Source organism: Acomys minous (assembly GCF_964271855.1).
Source record: "Acomys minous genome assembly, chromosome: 13".
In the NCBI taxonomy this organism is placed as follows: domain Eukaryota; kingdom Metazoa; phylum Chordata; class Mammalia; order Rodentia; family Muridae; genus Acomys; species Acomys minous.
The window spans coordinates 95,252,560-95,279,927 of record NC_140495.1 but is presented as its reverse complement, the minus strand read 5'-3'; the positions used below and the strand labels follow the sequence as shown (position 1 = coordinate 95,279,927).

Here is a 27,368-nt window from a genome sequence, read left to right as displayed (position 1 = left end):
GTCACTGAGTATGTTTTCTGTCCCACACCATGATCAGATTAAGTTGTATAGTTCCTCTGGCAATTTGAGTGGGAAATCATTTTTTTTTCTTCCCTTAAGAAGTAATCCAAGAGATCGCTGCACTGTATAAAATGACAGCAACAGACACAGAGTCAAGAAGACGATATTCATTTTTACCCCAAGCCCTAAACCAGTGGTTCTTGCCATATAACGCATATTGTTCCACAAACGAATAGAACAGTTTGATGTCAGAATCTGGGCACAGGAAAACACAGGAAGTGCTGTTTGAGTCAGATAATCTAGTATTTACCATAGAGATATTTGCTAGGGGTCCAGACTAAAAAAGTGTTTGATGTGAGAATGTCAATTTATAAACTGCTTAATGTACAGGAACATGTGTGTTTATAAAAAAGCCTTAACACACAAACACATGTAAAATATTCATTTTATAGATGCAAGTTTACTTCAAAGATTTGTTTTATAAAAGTACCCAGTGCAAAAAATAAATATTTTTTTTTTAACTTGGCTAAATCGGTTGATGACTTAGGATATAGACTCCCTGCCACAGTGAGAGCTTATGGTTCTGCAAGATCTTAAGCTAATTATAGCTCTGCTCTGTGTGAAACGTAGTCTTAGAGCTCAGAGGTCAGCCTCAGCCTAGACCTGTAAGCTGATCTTTCAACATGAAGAATATGAGGCTGCACTTTTATGAACTGTGACCACGCTTGCTTACACGATATTTGCACAATGTTATGAAATGTTGCTTTCAAATTCGGGAGCTTCATGCCACGAACTGGAAGGAAGGATACAACAGATATCACAAAGTTAGTGCTTCCTGCTTTTGTATCTCTTGTGTCTTTACATGATACCAAGTTGGTGTAGAACATACAGAAGAAAGTTCAGATAGTTTTGGGGGGTACATCATCAGTACTTTTGGACAAATAGAACTTATTCTTTGGTCGGGTGAATAAATGACCATAAACTAGCATGTCACCTGACCATGTATTTACTGGCCGCCATATGCATGTGAGGTATACATTAGAAAACATGGAAGAAAGGACAGATTTGGGCTAGCCATCCTGATCCTTAAAAGGACTTACTTTCAGGAGAATCCGTCATTAAATTGCGAGTGAGTTTTTTTAAAAAGACCATAGATTGCCCTGTGGAAACAAAGAGCTCTCCCTTGTAGAAAGAAAGGAAGGAGGCTTCATGGCTCCCATGTGCGGGGCTGGCCTGCACGTGGGTGTGTTGGATTAAGGATGCTCTGAGATGGTCTGCAGGAGATGAAGGGGATGTGCTGGATCCAGCTACAAATTATTTCTCTTAGGGAGAACATTTCAGTACGGAGAGATCAGGCAACCTATAGTGACTGGCAACTGGGACAAGGGGCTGAGGAGAGGGTTTTGACAGGTGAAGGTACGAAAGTGAGGCCAGGAGAGAAAGGGTCTTGGATTCTGGGTCTGGGGACTGTTTAGTAAGCCAAGGAAGGGAGGGAGCATAAAGGATGTCACCCCATCTAAGGATGAGTTGCTTGTTGCAATTATGTCTGTATGGCCTAGGAAGCCAATAACTGACACAATGAAACTGTAGTATATTTTAAAGCTGCAAGCACTACACTGGGCAGAATCTAACCTGCTACTAATCTACTAGTAAACTAAAATAAACTACTCTAATCCTGCGTCCTCATAACCTACATACATCCCAATCACCTGCCAATCCGATCCCCCTTGGGCGGCTTCTTTCCATCAACTCCCAACGGTCTCGCTCCTGGCTTCTCTCCACCAACTCAACTATCTTGCTCCTGACTCCACCCTCCCCTGCCCCCCCCCCCCGCCCCACTACCAACTGTCTTGCTCCATGCTTTCCCTACCTTCCTTGGAAGCCCCGCCTTCCACTTCCTGTCCTTCTGCCAATTTTATTAGCTTGGCAACTGCTACATCCACATCAAGGCATTCCTCTACAGTTGCTCTTCCCTTCCCTTCCATTCCCTTCCCTTCCCTTCCCTTCCCTCCCCCCCCCCTTACTGTAAAAGGTACCTTTCCCATGGGCAATCTGTACCAATGATAAGAGGATAAGGAAGGATGGGATCTTCTTCCATTTGTTCCCATCTGCCTTCAGCTCAAATCCTTATACCCAAGTATCATGTGTGGGAGATGCATATTCTGGGGTAAATATGGAGGATGTGATTGGCATCCTCCCTCTTCATCTACTTATAAACAGACTTTTTAAAGAACTTCCCCTCCCTCCCTCTCTTCCTAGCTTCCTGCTTCCTATGGCCTTGTAGAAACTTTGTTTCTACCATTCTACATCTAGGTTTTTTGGCCCTCCTAGGCACACAATAAAATTTTTGTTTTTCTAGGAGTATTTTGACTGGCGAAACTTAGGCATTCAGCAAGGGTTTAATTTTGTAGTCTAGAGCATTCTAGAATATTAGTCTTCCCTTGGCTCAGGAACAGCACGGTGTTTCTGAGAAGTATTTTTCTTTTCCTTCTGTGAGAAGTTCCTGTAAATGTGAATGCAGCTTAGAGCCGTTTCCATTTTGAGTAAAGGAAATTGTAGCACCTTGACACATTAATTTTTTTTTCTTAACTTAACCTTTGTATGGGAAAGAATCCTTGTTCTTTTCCGGTTTACGTCCTCAGCTATACAAACAAGGAAACTAAGGCATGGATTCTAAGACCACCGTGGTGGTCCTCAGAGTCTAGCTTGCTGCTAGTCCTTATCATCACATTCTTTGGATTCTAGCTGGTGAGCCCCTTAGGGTATTCTTCACGTTCCTGCTTACTGGGTGCACCCAGCACAGCTCTCTCTGCCTCTGTCATAGTATAGGTAAGAGGAAAGAGACTTAGAAATTACTGTCCCTCGTGCCTTCTATTCCTAGCAGTTTCTCATATATCTAGAATATTTTCTTCATGTTAGGAGTGATTTTTGGGAAGAAAGGATCTAATGTCCTTGTTTTTGTTACCATAATCTTTTTAGTCTATACCAACCAGGTGTAGGACTGTCCCCTGTGGCACTTGGCTTCGATTACGCCCTTGACCAAACTTAAATTATCAGTGACTGAAAATTTGTCTTCAAGCTAGTTTTTTGTTTGTTTGTTTGTTTGTTTGTTTGACCCATGCCTTATGAATGTGGGCAAGTACTGTAGTACTGAGGTACATCCCCATATCCTTCGTGTTATTACCTCCTATACCTGTCAGAATACTGATGTTTCCTAGTTTAAAAAAACAAACAAAAACAAAACAGTTACAACCTGAGATTATGTCTGGTTCTTGAGGGGATTACATATATATATGTGTGTGTGTGTGTGTGTGTGTGTGTGTGTGTGTGTGTGTATGAGAAAGGTATAAGTAGATAATGTAAATACTGAATATTATAATTGCTCAGGACCAGCCCAAAACTCAAGCGAAAAGTTTGTCAATGCGTTGCTGTGTGGCTGGCTAAAGGCAGCTCTCTGGAGTTCCCTCTGGCTATGAACAAGAACATCTTAAATGGCTTGTTTTTGTTTGTGGTTATAAACTATTCCAAACCTTCTGGTTTGAATTGTGGATTACGGATTATTTCATTTCGGTTCTTCATGATCCTCCAGTTGAAATTAGGGAAGGAAAAAAAAAAAAAGATGAGCAGAAGTTTCCTTTTAAGTCTGTGGTGCTGACTGAGGACTGCACAACTGTGTCAGCCTCTTCTGTCTCTGCTGGAAACCCATCAAGTGTCTCTGCACGTGTAGGTTTACACATCATAAATGTAATCTAACAGATTCGAGTCCCCAAAATGCTGAGGCCGAGTGTTTTGATTGGTTGCCGGAAACGACTCGCTCTATCCAGTGGACTTCTACCTAGTCTTTCCTTTCCGGTCATACTAGTTCATAAATCAGGGCCAAGAGGCAGAAAAGGATAGAGCTTTGCCCCTGAGCTAGAGTGCTTCCTGTGTGCCTGGGGCAGCAGTTACTGCTAGGGGAGTGTCTGAGGTGTAAGGGAGCACATTAGCTATAGTTTATTCAGATAGCTTCACGTGGATGACCACCTGACAGAAAGCCCAGTGAAGTATTCTGAGAGAAAGTAGAATTCGCAGTGGGTGTTGAGGGAAACTTCTCAAAGAGCACCAGCAGACTACTCTTTCCCGGCCCCTTCACTTGCCATCGATGAGGCAGCACCATGATGTTTTCATCTGGGAGAAGTCACTTGTCTTCCCGCAGGATTACACTTTGACACTAGACTTTAGCTCTGACATCAATTTGAAGACATCCTCTGCCCCTTACCCTAGCATTCTGGACATACAAAGCCTGTGACTTACTTCAGAATGGTCCAGGCCAAAGATGATGTCATGTAGTTTAGAACGGCTTCAGTTCCTGGAGTACTACCAGGAATAAAAAAACTAAAAACTAAAAAAAAAAAAAAAAAAAAAAAAAAAAATCTTCTTTGAATTCAGCCTGCTCTTAAGGTGACCAGACAAAGCTCTGTTTCTTAGGCAGCCCAGTCAATGCTAGGCGCAAGCATGTGCATCCCCTGACTTTGTGTTTACTTCCGGTTCTTAACTCACTGGAAAAACTCAAGTCCACAAAAGCTACTGATTCCCTCTGCTCCACTAGACCCCCAGACAGCAGCATGATTTCATCCTTGGGACCTAAAACGTAGAGAAATTAAAGACTCCAAGGCCTGGGCCCTAGAAAGCGGCTATCTTAAAGTTGTGTGCGTGCGTGCGTACGTGTTTGTAACACTTTAGGTATCATTCCTCAGGTGTTCTCCCCTTTTTTCCCCAAATAGATATCATTTATTTACTCTTTCACAATTTCATCACGTAAACAATGCCCACTTCCACTTTCTGCAGATACCCTAATATCCCACTTCCTGCAGGCTCCCCAATGCCCCACTTCCTGCAGGCACCCCAATTTCCCACTTCCTACAGGAGCCCCAGTTCCCCACTTCCTGCAGGCACCCCCAATCTACCTCCCTCCCTGCTTGGTGTCTCTTTTTTGTGATTTCTGTTTGTTTGTTTGTTTGCTTGCTTGCTTGCTTTGTTTTGTTTTGCTGCTGGCAGATTTTGTCTTGTACCTTGCTGAGTCAGATGAGCCGTCCGAGGGGATGCTGGCAGATGGTGGCAGCTTCATCCTCAGCTGGTCTGGTATAGGATGCAGAGCAGCTGCCAGTGAACGCAATGGCCGCCACGCCATGGCATGTCGAAATGACAGGCTGTTTGTCCTTGAGTGTTGGGGGACAGGGGCGGTCTTTGTTGTTTTGTTTTTGAGACATAGTCTCCCATTGGCCTGCGTTTTACCAAGTAGGTTAGACTCACTGGCCACTGAGCCCCAGAGAGCCACCCGCCTCTACGTCCCCAGTGCTGGAGTACCAAACATGAGCCACCACCAACACCCAAACGGAAGTTCTGGAGATGGAACCTGGGTCCTTGTGCTTATGAGCAAGCATTTTACTCACCGAGCCATGTCTCTGTACACCCTCCCCAAATATCTTTGAAGCAACGGGACATTTTCATTAATAAAACTCTTAGGCGAATGGCAGCACGGAGAACTCGCTTTGGTACACTTCTAACGGGCGCTTCGGAAACCCTGTGCTTGAAAGCCCTGCACACGTGTGTGCTGAATGTAACGACACGTTTCTGAGTTCCTTCGGTTGTACCTACACTAGGGAAAGGAGTGTGAAGTTGTCACATGTGTCCAGATCGGTTCTTCCCCTTGAGTGTGGTCTGCTCACTTTACTAATCCTCTGTGCTTGCGGCGCCTCACCCCGCCCCCCACCGCCACAGCCTCACCCCGCCCCCCACCGCCACAGCCTCACCCCGCCCCCCACCGCCACAGCCTCACCCCGCCCCCCACCGCCACAGCCTCACCCCGCCCATCTCATCTTTCCTCTGCCTTCTGCCCTCTGCCCCCTTTCAGCCTCCATCACTCTCACTACCCGATGTCTGCTAAAAACAGGATGAAGTGCAGGTAGAGGGCAATGTCCCGAGTCCCCAGCATCTTAAACGAGTTCCTCGAAGGAGTGACAGGGAAATGCAATCCAAGAGAAAAATGCCCCTAGTGAACATACCCCATCCTTCTGTTCCACCTAGAGAGACGCAGGGTGTGCACAGACAGAACCACTTAACCTCAGAATGTGAGAGAGCGAGGGATCGTAGAGCACGCCTCACTTCGTCCTCAGTCTTGTCAACCCCAACCCAAAAGGCTCAGACCTCTGGAAAAGCCTTCATCCCTGGCATGGGCTGTATTTCCAGATCATTCTGCCATGGTGTAGCTTGGATGATGGTACAAAAACATTGGCACTTGGTACCAGAAGGCAACTCTATGTACGGATCCGGGTTTCCTACCACTGTGCTGTGTGTCTTTAGACAAGAGATGCGCCCTTCCTGAATCTCAGTCCCATCACCTGACCTGTGGGTTGAGATCCCAGCACCTGTCTCATGAGCTACAGCAAAACTGAGCAGAAGGTCAAACTGTGTATTATAAAATGTAAAATGCAGTTTGCGGTGATGAACAAAGGGGGAACTGCTTCTGAAGTGACTACAGGAGACACTTAGGCTACTCTCAGGCACTTTTGAGAAAAGAAATTGTGTCCCCCCCCCCCTTTTTTTTTGCCTAATAATAGATCAGTCCAAGTTTGTGTCATTTAAAAACTAAATAGAGGTTACAATTATGTATATGTAAATATGTATATGTATTATGATAATTACTGTTTGGTGCCTGCTACACACATAAACATTTCACATATATTCACATATAGACTGTTCCTGCTGGTATGTGTAACAAGCCTCCCTGTATACTGAAATCAACTGACTAAGAGGACTTCATGAGAAGTTGAACAGTTGTGAGACTCTACCTTGTCTGGAGGGCTTACCTGCGTCGATAGAGGAGCTTAAGAAAAAAGAGGATTTCTGTCACTAAAAATGGCACAGTTGCCGTTTGCCACCATCCCCTCCCCTCCTCCTTAGATCAGAATTGGTAACACAGCCTATGTTGTAGGCTGACGTTTCCCTCCACTGATGCATGCGTCCCCTGGGAACTCCACTGACAGTGAGGGCTGTGGTATTTTTAAGTGAAAGCATCTATTTTATTTGCATTAAATCCCACTGGCACCTTCCCACCACCCTGTCCTCTACACATCCAGTACCAGCATCCTCCCTAAGCTGTTTAGAAATAGTCCTCACAGGTGTCAGAACTCGTCCTGCCCTCCTACTTTCCAAGGAATACGAGACTAGGCTCAGGTGTGGTTGATGGGCTGTGTGATCTCCCTGCCCCACCCCACCCCACCCCAAATAGCTAACGGCCAGCTAATAGCATCTGTTATTTTGCAAAACTGTAATCTATGTACAAAAGTAAAATTTAGAGAAAAAAAAAAAAGTAAAAGGAGACCATGCTGAGTGGGGCAGGTTACTGCTTGCCACTTTGTTTTCACCTACCCAACTCAACAATGTACACAGCCAGCATTTCACCTTTGGAGTATGTTCATTCCCATGGGATTTGGTTGATATCTTATTTTCCTGTACTTATGTGAATGAAAACAAACAGATTTGATAGACACGCCTCCAGATTCAGGCTCTGTTGTAGTGATAAGAGAAAGCTGAGGTGACTGTAAATTCTCGTACCAATTTGATCACTTTCAGTTCATCTATATGGTCGGTCTATTAGTGTCTTGTTTTGTTCTGTTGTAAAGCAGGAAACACACTGTATGGTTCAAAGGACCAGAAGATGCATAAGCATGTTTGAGGTGGGGGGGGGGCGGGGGGGATATTTTATTTAGGAAGTGTGGCTGGCCACCCACCTCCACCAGCTTCAGGCAGCCAGTGTCAACTGTGATCCATTTAAGCTGGTGAACAAGCATACAGTTCAGTTGAAATGTGACTTTTATTTTGTATTACATCACATAGCATAAAAGGAACAGGGTATGTGTTTGGGACCTTGGGCAAACAGCTGTACGGATAAGTGGAGACATGGTGTCTTAAGATGAAGTTAGCCAAGGGTGACAAAACAGTACCAAAAGTCAGAAGGCATTTTTTTTTTATTGTTAAGCAGGCAATCTTGTGATAAAGTCATTATCTGCCCCCCCCACACCCTTAAACTCACTGGAGCCTCCGTTTCTGGGTGTCCAGAGCAGTCTGTTCTCTTCTGAATGTTGCATATACGTGAGCCTGGTACTGAGGCTCTCTCATGGCGCTAGATTGAATCTCTCGTTGCCATCTTTTCAGATAACAGCCCGCCGTCAGTGGAAACATATTTATGACGAGTTGGGTGGTAACCCTGGGAGCACCAGCGCGGCCACCTGCACTCGCAGACACTACGAAAGGTAAGAGGCCATCTCCTGCAAAAATCCTCACTTAATTAAAAACCATGTTAACCATGACTATGGATTAAAAACAAGATAGAGGGAATCTAAAGGACCTTTGGGAAGTCAGAAAACACCCCTGCCAGCCTCCCCAGCATTCTCCTTTGCATAGCGTGTTCTCTGGTTACTCAGACTAAAATTAGATGTGCCTTTACTTGGGTCTTGTCTTGTGGCCACCTGTCTGGCAGTGCCCTTCCCCCAGCAAGTGTGGATTGCTAGGGACAGTTCTCAGGAGGCTTTCATTCACCGTGAGATCTTTTGGCTTCTGGAAAACAAAGAAGGGAAATGTTATCATGAGATTAATGTGTGACTGAGTACTGGAAGCCAGGCATTTCACAACAGTGCCGCCTCAGATAATGTCTCTATGTGGGATTTTTTTTTTCCATACCTCGTTAACATTTTTTCACTTATAGATATGCTTTCTTTCAGTCAAGGAAATCTCAAGCCAAATTCTGCATGGCTTGGTTTTCTAATAATCTCCTTCTATCTCAGAAAAATACTGATGATTTAACCAAGAAAAAAAAACACAGCAGAGCCCCTGGGAAAGGCTTGGTGGTCACCCCTACCCCTCTTTGTGTTATGGACCATGTGCCTACACTGCTGAGAAACAGCAGCAAATTCATGAATGATGCTTGGTTTGTGCTTCAAGTCCACAGTTAATGTTTCGGTTGTACCAGCTTCCTTACGGCTGGTACTGCCTTATAGAAGTGGGGAGGGGGTACGTAATGATATTTGTACATGTCCGTGCATGTGAAGAAATGAGCACATGTGTGTGGAGTTGGTACGAAAGCCTGAGGTCAACTCAGAATTCTTCCTCTATTCCTTCCTCAGTTTCCTTTCTGGTTGCTGTGATTAAATAGCCTGACAAAAGGACATATCTGACTAGTGAAGTGCAGTGACTTCAAATCCAGAGCTGGAGAGTTCAAATACAAAGGAGGGGAGGGAGGTTGTGTGTGTGTGTGTGTGTGTGTGTGTGTGTGTGTGTTGTGTGTGTGTGTGTGTGTGGTGTGTGTGTGTGTGTGTGTACATGCTTGCATGCAAGTGTTTAAATGGTGTCCATACACACTGAGGTCAAGACACACCTATTTAGTAGAACAGAGCAGTGAGAAAGTTAAAACGCTAATATTCAACTTACTGGTTACTTTTCTCATAGCCCATTACCAATCCAACTTTAACCTACATCCATGACATCCCCTGTGGGTCATATGTAGCATCCTTCCTAACTCCGCTTGACACAGTAGATGGTCATCACCTTCCCTTAAAGTCCAAGGGTGTGTTGATCCGTATCTCATTTTTAACTAAGTGGCCAGTTAACAAAAGTTAGGATGCTCGTTTGAGAATAATTGAAGTAAATTGAGTTGGGTTTAGTACCTCATGAAAATGTCCCATGGAGCATTCCCAAGAGATTGCCCTGGCCCTGTGGTAATCTAGAAGGATTCTTAAACATCAATAATAGATGTTCAAATTACTGCTCTTGGCAGCACTGGTTTTTTTTTTTTTTATAAATGTGACTGTTCGTTCTCTCAGTACTTAACATCAAAGCCCACACACTCTTGTTACCCACTGTACCGGGCAGCTGATCCCCGGTACAATGTCTTCCCGGGTGACGGCTCTGCCCACAGTGCTGGAGGCTACCATAACCTACTTATCTTTGGCTTAGGAGCCTCTAATCAAATCATGGCATGAGAAACATAAAAATACACTTTCTCCTCTTCAAAAGTTCCCAGTACCCGGGCCATTACTCTTAAGAGGACCCAATGACAAATAAAATTGGCAGAAGGAGTCACATTAGCTGCAGCTAGTTCGAAAAATGAGCACATAATTAAGTGAATTTTACAAAGCATCACATGGTCAAACGTAGGTAACACCAGGGATGGTGGGAAGGATTGAATCTCTCTGTCTCTGTTTCTGTCTCTCTCTCTGTCTGTCTGTCTGTCTGTCTGTCTGTCTGTCTCTCTCTCTCTCTCTCTCTCTCTCTCTCTCTCTCTCTCTGTGTGTGTGTGTGTGTGTGTGTGTGTGTGTTTTCATTGTTCTTCAGTGATGTGCATGAGTATTCTGCCTCATATATGTGTGGAGGAGCCTACAGAGGCCAGAGGAGGAAGTTGGATCCTGTAGATCAGATCTGGAGTTATGGACAGTTAAAAATTACCATGTGGGCCTTGGGAACTGAACCCAGATCCTCTGGAAGAGCAAGTGGTGCTCTTAACCCCACTGAGCTGGGTCTCCAGCCCCTGGCTGTGTGTTACTCAGGGGGGTGTCATCAATAACACAGTCTTGAATGCAATGGAATTTCTTTGGTCAGTGTTTGAGTTTGGGTACAATGGGTAGACTGGAAGCCATGTTAAGTTTTCAGCACAGAGAATTCACTGTAGGCGATGACTTCAGTCTAGTTAAGGGATTTTTTTTGTTTGGGGTTTGTGTGTGTGTGTGTGTGTGTGTGTGTGTGTGTGTGTGTGTGTGTGTGTGTGTGTTTGTATTTTAGTTTTTTTTTTTGAGGTTTTGTTTGGTTGGTTGTTTTTGGTTTTGTTTTTCTATCTAGACTTCTGTGGCCTTCTGATCAGTTACAAAGAATGCTATGAACAATAAGTAATTAATAATCATGAAAATCATGGGTTTTTAATGCAGACTATGCATACATGAATACCACTCTCTTTCAAACCAACCATGATTGTACTGGCTGATTTTAGGGACCTTAACATAAGTTAGTTATCTGGGGGAAAAGGATCTCTTTTGAGGAATTGCTGTCAGTAGATTTTGGGTAGATCTGTTGGGCATTTTCTTCATTAATGATTGATGTGGAGGGCCCAGGCCATAGGGGCTGGCCACCCCTGGAAAGGAGGGCCTGGGTTGTATAAAAAAGCCAAAGGAGCAAGCTAATAAGTCGCATGCCTCTGCTTCAGTTCTTGCCTTGAGTTCCTGCCTTGGCTCCTCTCATGATTGGAAGTTGCTTTTGGTCACATTTTTGTCATAACAATAGGAAGCAAACTAGGACAATGCCATTTAATAATCCCAAGGGCCATATATGGAAAAGAGACTGGGACATACTGCTCTGAATTCTGCTCTTTCACTGGTTCCCCCAGAGGACAGAGGACACTCTAATCAATCCGGCCTCTTGCTAAAGCCATGCCCTCAGGCTCATCCATTCTTTTTTTTTTTTTTATGAGAAAAGAATTTTTATGTTTTTTTCTCCTTTATTAATTTATTCTTGTTACATCTCAATGGTTATCCCATCCCTTGTATCCTCCCATTCTTCCCTCCCTCCCATTTTCCCCTTATTTCCCTCCCCTAAGACTGTTCCTCAGGGGGATTACTTCCCCCTGTATATGTTCATAGGGTATCAAGACTCTTCTTGGTAACCTGCTGTCCTTCCTCTGAGTACCACCAGGTCTCCCCCTCAAGGGGACATGGTCAAAGGTGAGGCACCAGAGTATGTGAGAAAGTAATATCCCACTCTCCACTCTACTGTGGAGAGTGTTCTGTCCATTGGCTAGATCTGGGTAGGGGTTTAAGGTTTACAGATTGTATGGCCACAGAGAAAATGCCTGGCTGCTTCAGGGAAACGCCACCACTTTCAAGAAGGCTTGGGAAGTTGAGAGAACTCAGAACTTTGTGGTGAATTTCTAAAAGCCTTCCAGAGCTGAGTCAGAACCCCTGAACCCCTTCTTTCTCTGCTGCTGCTATTTCCTCTCATTGTGTGTGTGTGTGTGTGTGGTGTGTGTGGTGTTATGTGTGGTGTGTGTGTGCACGCGCGCGTGCATGCATGTGTGCAGTCACGCATGCACATACAAGTTGGGGTGGAGGTCAGAGGACAATGTTTGGCATTGAACTCAGGTGTTCAGGGTTGATGATAAATTGTGGCTTCGCCTGCTGAACCATCTCTCTGGCCCCTGCCTTACTCTTTGAGACAGGGTCTTTTCACCTAGCTAGCCCAGGCAGCTCCAAGGATCTGACAGTCTCTGACCCACAGTCTTGAGGTCAGTAGTATTTTGCTGTTACTAAGTTCTACATGGGTGCTAGATTTTGAACTTTGGTCCCCATACTCTCTGAGTCATCTCCCCAGTTGCTTCCAGTGGTTTCTTTTTTTTTTTTCTTCTAATGTAGAGAGAGTTGTATTTTCCCTCCCGCCGCTGCTCCCCTAGAAAATGATAGAGGAATAAGTGATCTCCATCACATTACCTACTGATGTATTTTTTATGCAGTGTGGTTCATGATTCCAGTAAATGTTTTTGTTTCACTACAAGAAAAAAAAAGTCGCCAGTTCCTCATTAAATGTTACTTGTATATTATTAGTTGGGCACTTTGGGTTTATTAATGAGTGCAATAATAAAAGTGCGGGCTGTGGAAATGAATCAATGGGTGTTTTTATTTAAGCCATAGCAGAGAGACTGTACAATGGCTGTGAATGCCTTGCTGTCGCTGAGGGCCCTACGAGCCCAAACTTGTCTCTGATTGGTTTAAATCAAATAGGTCCAAGCACTTCATAAAAATGTCTTTGTCAGCCTGGTTTTGCTTCTAAACCTATTCATCTCTGTCAGTTTTTAATATGAGTACCAGGCTCCTGGCCATAGTCCATTAGTACTGTACTTAATTGCTCATGTTACAGATGATTACCAATATAAAAAGCCTTCGTGTTTTCCCATCGCGAGGCTGTTGCTATGTAGATGTCTCAAACTCAGCAAAGCTTATGAGACGTGGCTGCTCTCAACATTTCTTGCTGAGATTTATAGATTAAGTTACTGTTGATGATGACGCCAAGGAAATGTCTGTGTTCTCCTGGGCAAAGAGCTCTGCTAAGTACCACATTTTCTTTCTTGTCTAACCCTGAAGATGCCCTGAATTAATTTCTTTCTTTCTTTCTTTCTTTCTTTTTTTCTTCTCTCTCTCTCTCTCTCTCTCTCTCTCTCTCTCTTTCTTTCTTTCATCAGCTAAGAAACAAAAACAAAAATGGCTACCTCTGTGGACTTTTCATAGCTTGGTTTTTCTGGAATAGTAATTCATTTTAAAGGCTTTGTTTTCATATGCAAATTTTCTTTAAAAAAATTTTTTAAGGTTTTTGAAGCACAAGAAGGGGGAAATTTTTACACAAAATACTAGATTACTGGTTTTAATTTTCTTGAATAAATTACATGGTCTGTTTGCATGGAACACATGAAGTTGTTATTAGGGAATTTAAGAAGGAGCATCAAGGCAAAAGCACTCTGTGATGCGCTCTTCTGAGTATTTAGGACATCAAAATCACAAGCAAATGTGTTTGTGGGGGAAATGAGCAATTACACTTCATCTTCTTGCATGCATAATGCCCAATTTCAAACTCTAACCTGCTTTCCTGGAAGAGTTCCTTGGTCAAGACTGTCAGTCCACGAGGCTCAAACTGCGTACTGCAGAGATCCACTTAGGGTGAGCCACACACAAGCCAGACATTGGGGGCAGAAAGTGAGTGACAGACAGCCCAGAGGGTCTGCCTTGATCTTCCGAAGGTGAGGGGCAAAATGAGGGGGCCTCTGTGCTCTGGGTAAAGATAAGTACTGTGCTCAGAAATCAGATTCCAAAATCTTTCAGGTTCTTAAAAACAAAAACAAAAACAAAAAAACAAACAAACTCAGCTAATCATAACTAGGAAAAAAGCCAAGGGAATTAAAGTCAAGAAAGTCAAGGTGAGTCCGTGCTCTGTTCATGTCTAGGACACAAGTCCATGCATCCCTGACACCCTTCAAACTGATAAATACACAGTTGAGAAAGTCACAGACGGGGCCCAGGATCTTATACACATGAAGTTCCTAAGCCCCTCCTCCAACACGGTTGCTCTAGTGTGTGACCCATGTGTTACCCATGGTAACTATTTGTTACCAGCCCATAAAAAAGCTTAGTGAACCAGGACAGCTACAGGTAAGCTCTGTGAAGTCACTTTGGATCTAAGCAGAGTAATTTTGTGTTCACTGAATGTTAAAATAAATAAATAAATAAATAAGGGCTTGTATTATGTGCGTCTTTTGAACTTCCATTTTCTTTTTTTGGTTTTTTGACACAGGGTTTCTCTGTGTAGCCTTGGCTGTCCTGGACTCTCTCTGTAGACCAGGCTGGCCTTGAACTCACAGCGATCCACCTGCCTTTGCTTCCTGGGTGCTGGGATTAAGGGTGTGCACTACCATACCCGCCTTCTATTTTCTTAACAACTCATTTTTTAGTAGATTTTACCCAAGTAGCAGAAGGGAGCAGGTTGGAAAACCAGAAAAGCAGCTCTTTCCTGGGGTCTTTAGATAAGTGTTGCGTCCCACCATGGTCACAGACTCCGGTGGCTTTGATCCATTGGTGCACTGGTGGCAGAGATTGCTGAGGAGGCACTGGCTTGCGGAAACCCAGGCACAGCCTCTGATCCTTCACCGGATAGCAGGGACTTCCTTGGCTTCATTAAAGCTGCAGAAATTCCTGGTTTATCTAACTTAGCAAGAGGTCTGACTCATGAGCCGGGGAAGATACTTAGATAGTTAAGACTTTAGAAAACAGATGTGTAATGCTTAGGAGTGCAAAGAGGCAGCAAAGAAGAGAGACTTTCCACCCACCGTGAGACATCTTGCTGCGGGATATAGGATTTTTGAAGTGGGCCTTAAAGGAGAGGTAGGGTTAGAACTTAAGTCCACCATTGAATGCAGAGCCAAACAGTTTTTTAGGGTAAGGACCGTGTGATGTCACATCCCATGAAAGGCCCAGTAGTAACTCCCAACTTGGCACCGAGAACACATGATACAATGAATTTAAAATTTATTAAAAAAAAAAAAAGGCAGCCCCTTTTTAAAAATGCCTGTAAAGGAGCAAAGGAAGAGATTATGATTTCTAAGGCCTGGTTTCCTGACTGTGTGACTCAGAGGCACATTAATGATAGTCTGTCCTCTCACTGTCCAGAGATTTGATTCAACAGGTAGCTTACTCCATCTCTCATCCGGAGTGCACTTGCCAGTCAGCAGACTTTCATTTGCCTTCCTGCCACCGGCTCGTTCATGGGAATCCAAGAGGGTAGACTCTCTCTTTTTCCTCTTTCGGCAACAGTGTCACCAGGCAGGTTCTCCCTGTCCCCTCAATACTAGAGGTCCAGGTGGCCTTTATTGACACCCCGTAGCTCAAAGAGGCAACGGCAACTAACTGCTGCATTAGCTGCTCCTGGCCTGCCTGTATCACCCCCTCCCTTTCCCCTTCCCGCCCCTCCAGGCTCACTCTCTGGACAGACCAGAATCTGGTAGGTGTCCACCTCCCTCAGTGGAGTGACCTTTGGTCATCTGGAAAGAATTTCTCCACCCAGGCCAGCAGTCAGGTATTCATCCTAACAGCCTCACACTTCAGATTGCTCAGCATTCCTAAAGTGTTCTGGTAACTTCCCAATGCTTATATATTTAAAAAAAAAAAAAAAAACTTTGAAGAAAAAAAAAAACAGGGAAAAAAAAAACCCAGAACAAAACAAAAAACCCTAAATCAAGATTCTAGCCAGATATCAGGGCATTCTTTTTTTTAATTATTTTTTTTATAAACATAGGCAACAGCATCAAAAAAAAACCCCTCATATTTAAAAATTTCTTAAAATTTGCCTTTGGGTTCAAGCTGTAATGAATAGAAGTTGGAGTTTATAGTGTTGAGGGTAGAAACAGCCTCCGGCTCTCACTCTTCAGGCTTGTCTGTCTGCTGAGCTGGAGGAAGCCATGGCAAGTTCTTTCTCTGGCCTCTCCCCGCCAAAAGCTTGCCAAACAACACTCCTCCCCTAGCCAAGTCTTTCATTGTCTCCTTTCTCTCCTTCACCCACTTCCCTGCCGCTGGGAGTTACAAGTCCACTCTAATGTTATTGGTAGTTTTTTATCAAGCATGAATTTAAATTTGAGAATAGGTTATATATGTGCCTTAGCCCCCTTTTCTTTTTGATAAATAACAAGAGGCTTCTACTTCTGAATTTCTCTCCTCCGGGCTTTATCATTAAGATGAAGTAACCGTATTCTCAAGCATGCCACTGCACAAACATCTTTTCAATTTCGAGAGTAGCCGGCACATGCCTTCACAAAGGGACTATTGAAAATCCGGGAAGCATGTTTCCAAAAGAGAAAGCTGGAGGGGAGAGAAAAAGCTCAGATGACAAAAGAATGCGATTGTTTACCATTAAAATATATCTTTAGCTTGGCCACTGAAGATCTCTTGGAACACTGTGTGCTTCTGTACACATTGTTACAAAGTTTGTCCAAAGTCATGAGTGCTGTGTGAAACTGGGGAAGGTTTCAGAACCTGGCACTGGGGTGGGGGTGGGGGATAAGGAGAAGGGGGGAAAGAGGGTGTTAGGGGGTGCCATCTAGCATGCCCCGGACTTAATGTGAAAGCCCTCAGTGGACTTTTCTGCTGTCCCTTCTGAGGGGCACAGGATGTTGACAGCACCAGTGATACTTATAGATTATTCTTGAAATGGTGCTCCCCTGCCCTTGAAATGGCCCCATGTCACACCAGTCAGAGTTAGTCCTTGTTTTCTCTTTGAGAAGAATGATTACTACCCTTTTTTTTTTTTTTTTAATCTCTGGGGGCATCAAGTCAGCCTCTTGAAGCCCTCTCTAGCTTCCTCCATTGTGTGGCCTTCATTTCACAGGCATGGAGAGAGCATCTATCTAGACATGGGAGATCCTCAGAAGTAGTGAGCAACCATTTGCAAAGCCAGGCTGAGAAGAGCTCCATTAGAGAGACCTTGGGAAGCAATGGCCCTGTAGCACGGAGAAGGCAGTCTTGAATCTGCCTCCTCGTTCCTAACAGACTTGGCCCTCATAAACAAGATCAACCCACCTTGAAGCATCTTGGCACGCCTATTGTGGCACATGTGAGATTGTCTCAAACTGCGGGTTGCTTCTGATGCGATGGGTTGACCCTTTGTTGAATGGCCAATGGCCATGTTGACGCCATAGGCCCATTGCCTATGAGAAAAAGAAGAGGCTTACCCTGATGCCTTAGACAATCTCGTAGAAGCCTAGAACTCTCTTAACTTGGGCAGGTGCAATCACCTAAGGAGATATTTTTCAGTCTATGAGGATGGCCACCTAGGTGCTGAGACAGGAAGCTCTGCCTAGCAGATCTATGTTGAATTCAGATTCCAGGACTGAATAGCTGTGCACCACTGTCTAGTTGAGGGCTGCCCAACTCAATGACCGTACAGCATGACACTGTTATCTACAAATGTGTTGGGCCACATACTAGTTATCCTGGAATGCATATTGGCCATGACCCACAAGTCAAGACAACCCTGATTTAGTTCTAACTCTCATTTTTTTTTACCACCCATAAAATGAAGGTAAAAATAATATACATGTGAATGACTCTCTTTATAAAAGTTGAAGGGAAGACATGCAAAACACCTGGTGTTAACAGGGACTAAGTGCCTAATCAATATGTAAGGATAACCTGCATGGGGTATGGATCAGTGGTATTGTCTAGGTCCTGGCTTCTACATATAGCAACACACACACACACACACACACACACACACACACACACACACACACACACACAGTATAACTGATCTTTCTCTACTTACCTTCCCACCCTGCCTCTACCTGCCCCAGGTCCTTATAAACCCACTTCAGAGCACCTAGCATCCTTAGCTACGTCGTCCACAGTGGCTCTTCTTGATGGGAGCCAAGCCATCATCTTGCTGGGTTTACGATGACACAACCTCTGCTCTCTTAGGCTCATCACAACTACTCTGGGACTATGGCGAGGGGTGTCAGAAATAACCATAGGCCTAAGAACAAAGAGTTCTCACGGTTCCCAGGGGAAACTGGAGAGTCATGAAGGGGTCCCAGCAAGCCCTCTCACTCTGGTCTTTCCCAGGAAGAAGACCCCCTTTCTGATAAATGCCAGTGTTTTGTCCAGGGAAATCACGGCCTCTATCTTGTATGATGTCTTAGCGTGGACCACAAGTGTTGTCATTTGTAAATACTCCTTTTTACCTAGCACAGTGCTGCCTGCTCCTAGGAACTCGTAGGCAAATTCCCTCACAGACTCTCTGTTGCGCTCTCCCACCGTTCGTTTCTGCACTCAGTCGACTTCGACTTCGACCAAGGACTTGATTTTCGCATCCCCCGTACCAATATGGCGCCTCACTCCTTTAGTTGATGCTCAGGGTCTGCTATTTGTCTCTCCTGTAGGTCAGTGGCTCCTGCTGTTTCACTCCTTGCCGGTCCCCACATACGTACAAAATTAACTTTTTTCCCCTCTCTTAACCAAAATTTATACCATAATATGAAAAATCTTGCCCAGGATCTATCTGAACATTTTCAAATGGAGCTTGAATTAACACATAACAAGAGATACAGATGACATGTTGCCGATGTCGTCAAGTGTGTTGCCCCCACTGAAGAGGCCGTCTCCTTCCCGCACAGGATCACAGGGTTACATGTGTATCTCAGGTTTCTGATCTGGCTCTCTGATGCCTAAACGTTGTTCAGCCATTTTCATGGGTGTGGTCTCACACCTGGGAAAGTGGGCGGCCTGCGCGGGCCAGCACTTCAGAACTCATTTGTACCTTAGCACACTCCATCTTCACGAAGGAAAAAGGCAATTTCTACTGGTCCATATTTGATGAGAGATTGCTTCCCACATTTCACAGTGAAGTTATATTTTCAATTTCTGGCTCAGAAGGGAAATGTCTGGCCAAGGCTCGGAATTTATCAAGCCTGGAATCAACTCCGAGATGTAATGAGTCCATTTGGGGTCAGATCAGGTCCAAATCCCCAGCGGAAGGAACACGTTTCTTTTCTACAGCAGCAAAGAAACCCCCGCTAACATAAGGATAACAGTAGTGTTTTCAGCCTAGCATACACACCAGCCTTATTATCTCTGCCCCTGACCTGTTCTGCTCTAAAATATATAGCAAATATTCAAACTTGAATTTAAAAAAAAAAAAACTGGTTTAATACTGTGAGCATGCCTGTGAGCTAGCTGGGGTAGGTTTGAGATCCAAAGGCACCCTAAAGACAACTCCCACTCCCTTCCCTAATTCTCTGAATTGAATCAGTTCCGGACATTATTATAATATCCTTTTCAGAGCTCGCTATAAATAGCTGGGTTCTCATTTTTCCTCTTAAGCACCATTTGCTAAATGTTTTGGCCCAAAAGTTCAGTCCTTCCATACAAATATGCATCGATTCAGGAGACATTAGCGGCCACTCATTAGGACGAGACACAGCAGGCATTGTTTTCCCTCCGCTGACAGGGAAGGGGGGGGGGCGTGTTACTTAATAAATATGAGGGTCTTTTCTTCTTTTGTATGAAGTGTAAATGACAAGACATGCAATATACATTTCTCTAATGCCAGCCTGCTGCTTTTTTTCCCCCCTTGAGAAAGAGAGGCAAAGCCTCAAAGGATTGCAGACTTTGTAAATATAAAATTATCTACTTCAGTGTTTAAAAAAAAAAAAATAAGAGGGAGAGGGAGCTGGCAAGTTGCCAGATTCCTTACATTACAGTAATAGATTTGCTGACCCCTGACTTCCGCTGTAGAGAAATGTATTGAATATTTTATAATATCAGACGAGGCACATCTAAAAACCCTAGTGTGCTGAGCGCCATGATTCAACTCAAGATTTAGCGAAGCCACAGTATTTTCCAACCAGCGATTTTTTGGTATGATGATAATTTACTGGCTCAGACATTTAATAAATCAAGGTTATAATGCCATTGATTTGTTAATTTTAACTTGGGTTGATTTTTTTTAAAGTCTTCCTTATTTTTTTCTTTTAAAAGAAGAAGAACAAGGAGAGTGAGGGTTCTGCCTTTTCACAGTGAGTGAATTTAATAAGGATCTCTGTGATAGCAAAAGACTCCCCTACTGTTTCTGCTTTGAGGTGGAAAAATGTTATTCTTGTATTATTCCTGGGGAAAAATAAAACCTCATGCTGTTCCAAATCTTATGCCTGGGAAAAAGCTATTATTTTTTTTTTCTTAATACGCAATGGCTTACCTACTTCACATCCATTAATGGCATCGTAAATAAACATTTTGCTAATCTGAAATATGAAATCTGGACAAGAAGAAAGGCCCATTTATCTCCCCCGGCTTCCAATCTCTAACCTAAATGCAGTGGGGGGTGGAGGAGGGGTTGTACGGATTTACTAATGAGTATGGTTTTTTTTTTTCCCTCCTTCCCACAAGTCCTACCCACCCAAGACTCAGCATACATTCTTTGAGTTGTGGCACAAGGAAAACATTTCTTCTGTGTAATGGATACGTTTTTTTCACAGGGAGTGGGGGGGGGCATGCATGTTTGCTTTTTATCTGTACAGTTTCGAAGCTGATTAAATCTTCGCTGTCCTACAAATATTTGAGAAACAATCCTCCGAGGGGCGCAGGCTTGTTGCACTACACCACATCCTTTTATAGGATACAAACCTACACAGCTTCCTGTATTGGGGTACGCTGATCTCATAGCAGCTAGCCTGTTTTTTAATGATAACGTGTGTTGCGTTGAGCACTGGAATGTTCAGAAACCCGTAATAGCTTTCGTCCACTTGTGCAGTAAAGAAAACTTCTAATAATCAGATGATAAGATCACATCCTGTGGGGTAATTGTGCTGCACCGTGAACAGAGAAACTTACAAAAACACTCAAGGAAATCACAACAAACGGAAGTCACTGTACGAAGCAGGGCTTGTTTATGCACGGTGCGGGGGTGTGGCCATTCTTCAGGGCTCCTATTTCTACTGCTTTCTGTTTAACTGCTGCCTTTCTTGTTTTATTTTAGGAACTTAATTTTTTTTTTCTCCTCCTGAGTGACTATAATTATCTTTCAATTGATTTAGAAGTGGGGAAAAAAAAAAAGCACATTCAGTTGACGGTCTCACACCACACCACTACACACACACACACACACACACACTACACACCTCACACACACACACATACACACACACACACACTACACACCTCACACACACACATACACACACCACACCACACACACACACACACACACACATGCGCGCTCCCCTTTGGAAGCTGCGAACAAGCAGAGCTTATGTTTGGACTCAGTTTTACCCTTAGTCACACCTCTTCTCAGATACAAGAAACATGTAATTCCTGATTTCCTGCCTCCTGGCTTCAGGCTTTTGACCAACAAAGTGAAATATATTTTGTCCTGCTAGAGGCTCATCAGCTGCTAAATTGAGCCAAAATGAGAAAAGATGATCTCTCTCTCACTCACACACACACACACACACACACACACACACACACACACAGAAAGGGGGGGGGGAGATTGCCCAGTCTCATGAACTTGCAAAATTGTAAAATAAAATCAAGTTGTTCTTTAATATACACTAGAGAGCTAGCTTAGCACAGGACTGTCAGAATCCAGACTAAGGGTCTTCCTGGGTTCCCTAGGTGTCTCTCCCTCCTCTGCTTTCCTTCCTTCTCCTCCTCATACTCAGTAGTCATTCTCAAGAAAGAGGGTCCCTTGTGATGTCACCATCTCCATTTGACAAGGGAGCTGGGGGAAGGGAGGTACCACAAATGGCAACCCTTGGAATACCAGGGCTCCTGAGCTCCTTGGTTTCCATAGCAACAAAACAAAAGCACAACAAACCTATCTGTCCCGACAATAAAATGTGTTTTCATTAAAATCAATTTTAAAATATTTTTCCAGTTTAAAATATTCAATGCATTTTGCTCCTGGTTGAAAAAAAAATATTTTTTTAAACCTTCCAATATTGAAAAAGGGATCAAGTCCCTGGCAGAACAACACAAAAGAGAGAAGAATCAGGGTGTGTGTGTGTGTGTGTGTGTGTGTGTGTGTGTGTGTGTGTGTGTGTGTGTGTGTTTGGGGGGGAGCAGATCAGGGACTTTAGAGATGAGACAGAATAAATTCAAGTATGAACAAGACTGCTTTTTCCTCTCGTCTGCGTAGTTAAAGCTTTTCATTATATAAACACACACTGTAATATTCTGGTGGGAAGCAGGTATTTGGCAACCGTATATTATTTTAGTAAGTCTACAGTAAGAGAGCAGTTTCCAGTTTAGCAGCTGTAACATGTTTAAACTCAGGTTGTAATGGGATCTGAAGATAACTGTCCCCCATGGGTTGTGTTGATCTCCGTGGCTGGCTCACTGCCAGACAGAGGCCTCAAAAGTATCATCCATGGCTCCTTGCACATGCCTTGTCTGAGCATGCTCGGTAAACAGATTTAGGTCCTAAAACACCATAAATCAGCATCTGACTTTTCCACAATTTACTTGCTTTTGGTGTTAAAGAACAGAATGGACTATCCGCGTCTTTACTGTGAAACCTGGAACAGTGGTGTATATTTAAGTAGCTTATAGACAAATTGCATAATAAGAAACCGATTTTAAGATATTCAACAGATCGGGATTTTTTTTTTTTTGCCTGAGTGTCTTAGTTTAAAAATAAAGGATTCCCAATATTTGAACAGATTGTTGTTGCTTCTAAGCCAAGTACATTTTCTTCATTGAGTCAGCTTGTCGTATTTAAAACAAATTATGTTTGCTGTATTAAGGTTCATATTTTTAAGGCCAAGTCTTGTATTAATCCCACAGTGAGTCATTAATCATACCAAATGCATTAGAAAAACTTTAATCACTGAAGTCGAAACTCGGATTGTAATGCAATCCATGCCTTTTAATTACATCAGCTCTTGCCCCGTTCAGATCAAGAGCCGTGGCGCAAAGGGAACAGATTAAAAACAGAGCTGTTTGATGTTTCTCTTTTTAGAGCAATTTTATGCACTTTGTTTTAAAAAGTTATGTAATTAAAGTGCTCGGAATTTTTCAGCCCTGATTTTTTTTTTCTTGCTTTGGTGGTTAGCTGGCTTTCTCCTTGCTGGGGCCCTTTCTAACTTGGCACCACCACCCCACCCTTCCTCCTCCCACCCCCACAAAAAAAAAAAACAAAAAAACAAAAAAAAAACAAAAAAAAAAAACAGGCCTTCTCCTGATAGGATTGCCAGCCCTTTCAGGGCTAGAGGATACAACATCTGTCTTAGCCAAACTGAGCATGCTTCCTCTCGACCTTTGATCTGAAGTACTGGTCTCCAATGTGTGGAGGTGGGGCAGTGTCAAAGCCAGTATTATATATTCTGTTCTTCAGTGGTATATATTCACTGAACCTAGGGGTTGGGTTTCCTGAAAGCAACTTCTTTCCAATTTATCATGTCAGGTCTATATCTTGAGGTGAATAAAAATGAAAACTCTGGCCAGAGATGCAAGCACATTCAAGCCTCGGGTCTAATAGATGCTGTGACCCTTAGGTTCATTAGTTAGTCTTGGGCAGATGATGATGATGATGGTGGTGGTGGTTGTGATGGTGGTGGTGGTGATGATGACAACAATAACAATAATCTGAAGAGATGTGATGCAGATTATATGGAACAATTTATATGATAAGCCTAGCCTGTCTTAGAAGCTGGATGAGGTCAGAGGCTCTGAATGTTTTGCTCATGGCTGTATTTCAGTATCTGGAGCAGTGCCTGGCACAGGGTGGGTACTTGATGAACATTTGACAGAACAGTAAATGAACAGCAGCTGTCATTATTTTCCTGATGTCACCGGCAATCAGCCGAGTGCTATGGGCCACTGTGGCAATGTCAACCTTGGCTACCTCCATTGGTGTCCTTGGTATGTCAACTCACAAAACCCAAAAGGAGAGAAGTCTTTCAGAGAAGCATTTAGGTGACCAGATAACCACATTTTAATAATAGGTAGATTACATAGAGTGAGTCTCTGAGATACATGCATGTCACAGTAACGGGGCCAGTCAACAAGTTGCTTATGCATGGTTTTGCTTGGCCTGGTTTCAGCTACCCATCCATGGTCAGCGGTAGTTGGAAAACAAGATCCATCTTGACTTGTTGGAAACAGTGCGAATTTTATTACAGTACATTGTTGTAATTGTTCTATTTTTAGTGGTTGCAGCTGCTAATCACTTACTCTACTTAATCTATAAATTAAACCTTTCCAGGTATTGAAGTGCAAGGGAAAGTATAGGGTACACAGAAAGCATGACATTATTGACAATTTCAGCAAGCACGAGAAGTCTTAGAATGCAGCCCTACAGACGGAGGGTGGGGCAGTGTGCTATGGCAAGAGAAAAGAAGCTTCACAGTGATGACGTCATTGGGAGGAAGCAACTGAGGCACCATCTCTTCTGCTCTCCTCTTAGGTTAATCCTGCCGTATGAAAGGTTCATCAAGGGGGAAGAAGATAAGCCTTTGCCGCCCATCAAACCTCGGAAACAAGAAAACAATTCGCAGGAAAATGAGAACAAAACAAAAGTATCCGGAACCAAGCGCATCAAACAGGAAATTCCCAAGAACAAGAAAGAAAAAGAGAACACCCCGAAGCCCCAAGATATATCTGAGGTGAGTCATCGTGTCTCTCAAAGACTCTGCCCTGGGAAATAGACTCTTCCTCCTAGGCTCCAGATCCCAGAAGCTGCTGCTGGGTCCCTGAATACCTCCCGGCTGGTTGGAGAAGTCACAGATTCCAAGCCTCTGGGCTGGCAGGATGGCTCAGTGAGGAAAAGGACTTGCCACCAAGCCCGATGACCTGAGTTTGAGCCTCAGGACACACATGGTGGAAGGAGAGAACTGATTCTGTCTGGAAAGTTGTTTTCTGGCACACAAGTATACACATACACACACACACACTCACGCACGTGTGCACACACACTTGGTTTCAACATGAATAATAATAATAAAAAAAATCCTGCTGCCCATTTAAAACAAAACAACAGCAGTTACATTTCAGAGACAGCATGTTCTAGGATTCAACCCCTGAGGGAATTTGGGTACTGATATTCAACAGCCTCTAAAAACTAGGCTTATAGTAAACATGTAAGAAACAGCTTCATTAAATATCAGTTTAAAACTCTCTCTCTCTCTCTCTCTCTCTCTCTCTCTCTCTCTCTCTCTCTCTCTCATACACATACACACATCAACTCTCAGATGATTCATTTTTTAAAAGATGATATTAATTTCTTGCCTTACTGGAAACTGAACCTCAAGTCTCAGGTTTGGCATGTAACAGAGCTCTATCGTTGAGTTCAGAAACAAGGGTCTCTGTAAGTTGCTGAATCTGGCCTTGAACTCCTTCTATAGCCCAGGCAGGACTTGAACGCATAATCCTCCTGTCCCAGCCTGAGTCAGGCCTAACTTTATTAAGTTTCATAATTTTAAGCAGACTTCTAAACATTCGCAAGTTTTGCAACCTAAAGGGCCCAAAGCAAGGAGATTCCACGTTAAGGCTTGCATTCCATTCCTCTTGAGTCTGCTGTTTTGGTGATTTATCACGGGGTTTTGGATTGGTCAGTTCTATCAGACACCAGAAGCACACCACAGCCAAAGCACCAGAGGATGCCTGGTGGATCATGGGGCCAGCTGACCTTCAGTGGCTCCATCTGGGTGGGCAAAGTTTGAAACAGTGAGTTTGTGAACTGTGGGGAAGGATCCTCGGTCCAGCGGTGGAGCCTCGTTAGCTCAGGAGGTGACCGCTCCCAAGAACAGAGTGAGCAGCTTAGCTACAAAGAACCCAGCGGACCTCTGAAAGCTGTGGGCTCCCGGTTCTCCACAGGAGATCATGCCAATGCAATGACTCCCCCTTCCCTGAAGTGGGCTCTGGGTATCTGGAGCCTCCAAGTCTGTTCTATTAAGTCCTGATATCTCAACCTCTCTGAGATGATCCATTCAGTAAGCACCAGGCCTATGAGTTCCATAGACCTGTGCCATCTGAACTCAGTGCACCTGCGAGCCAGGTCTAGGGGCTGCATTTAACGATGCATTACAGTTTTTTGTTGTTTTTTTTTGTTTGTTTGTTTTTTGTTTTTTATGTTTTCGAAGCAAAGCACTAAGTGAAGAGCCCACTATCCCCAGGGATTACAACATACAGAGGGAGACATTATCATTAGACAGACCCAGAACATACTAGAAGCACCATCTATCTCTGGGGGAAAAAAAAAGAAACAAATGCTTGTCCTTTTGTTGGCTGATTTTTCAAATCCCTCCCTAAGTGGGATTTATAGACAGGCATGCCAGATTACAATGTAGGTGAAGGCCAAGGTCACAGAAACTTTGAAGAATTGAGTACAATTTTCCCTTTGCACTCTCTCATTTTTATCTTTTAGATCAATGTATAAGTTCAAGAGACAAATTATGATTATTAGTGTAGAGGGGGCAATGACATCTGTACTTTAAAAGATAATTCTTTTTTTAAATATATTTTATTCATATTACGTTAAAAGATAATTCTTATGCAAGAAGAAGGGCAGGCTCTTGGGCATCACACATGCCTGGTAATTGGGGATATCTTCACGCATACTCAAGGGAAAATAGCCACAAAACGGGTACGAGTCCTTGAACATACTTTTCCTAAATATTCCTCCCGAAGCAACATTATTTAATCTTCCTCAAAGATAATGATGCAGTTGGTGGTTTTTTTTTTTTTCAAAGCAGAGGATGTTCTAGTGATATGACTGGGAGTGGGGAGCAACTCAATTCAGATGGACCGTGACTGTCCCACCGAGGCATGTCACACTGGCCGTGAAGAACGAGGCTTGCCCGTCAGCTGTATCACGGTGGAGAGCCAAAGCTTATGTGACTCTATCATAAATGGCTCAACTGTGCCCATACCTCCTGCAAACGGGAGGTATCCATCCCACAAGTAGAAAAGCTGCATTGGGGGCGGGGGGAGGGGGGGGCTGCTCACCTGAGTTATGTTCCTTTTGGGCTTTGACGGCAACGAGTTGGTGTGCCATGGAAGAACTTAGAATATTCCTTGTCCCTGGGAACACACACACCCCATCTGTGTATGTCTTCAGTATTTTAACAAGACCTACACATGGTGGCGTTTTAAGGGATGGCTAATGTCTGAGTGTAGCTGGCATCCAGGGGGGACCTCACTGAACTCCTTAAGGAAGGGATGGTTCTCAAGGAAAGGCCAGGAGTAAGTTTGTTGTTTGTTATTGACATGGGATTGGTTCAATTTTTTGAATGACAGAAGATGCTTTTTTTTAAAAAA

The 27,368-nt window shown here is 43.7% G+C and overlaps 1 protein-coding gene across 2 annotated transcripts in view; it reads left to right on the top strand.

Annotated features, from left to right (window-relative positions):
- Positions 1-27,368, top strand: part of ARID5B (AT-rich interaction domain 5B) — a 178,039-nt gene that overhangs the window by 144,089 nt on the left and 6,582 nt on the right. For both annotated transcript variants that reach the window (XM_084753336.1, XM_084753337.1), the window contains 2 exons: positions 8,197-8,294; positions 24,517-24,715. In XM_084753336.1, the coding sequence (XP_084609462.1) occupies positions 8,197-8,294; positions 24,517-24,715 (297 nt within the window). The remainder of the gene's footprint in view (positions 1-8,196; positions 8,295-24,516; positions 24,716-27,368) is intronic.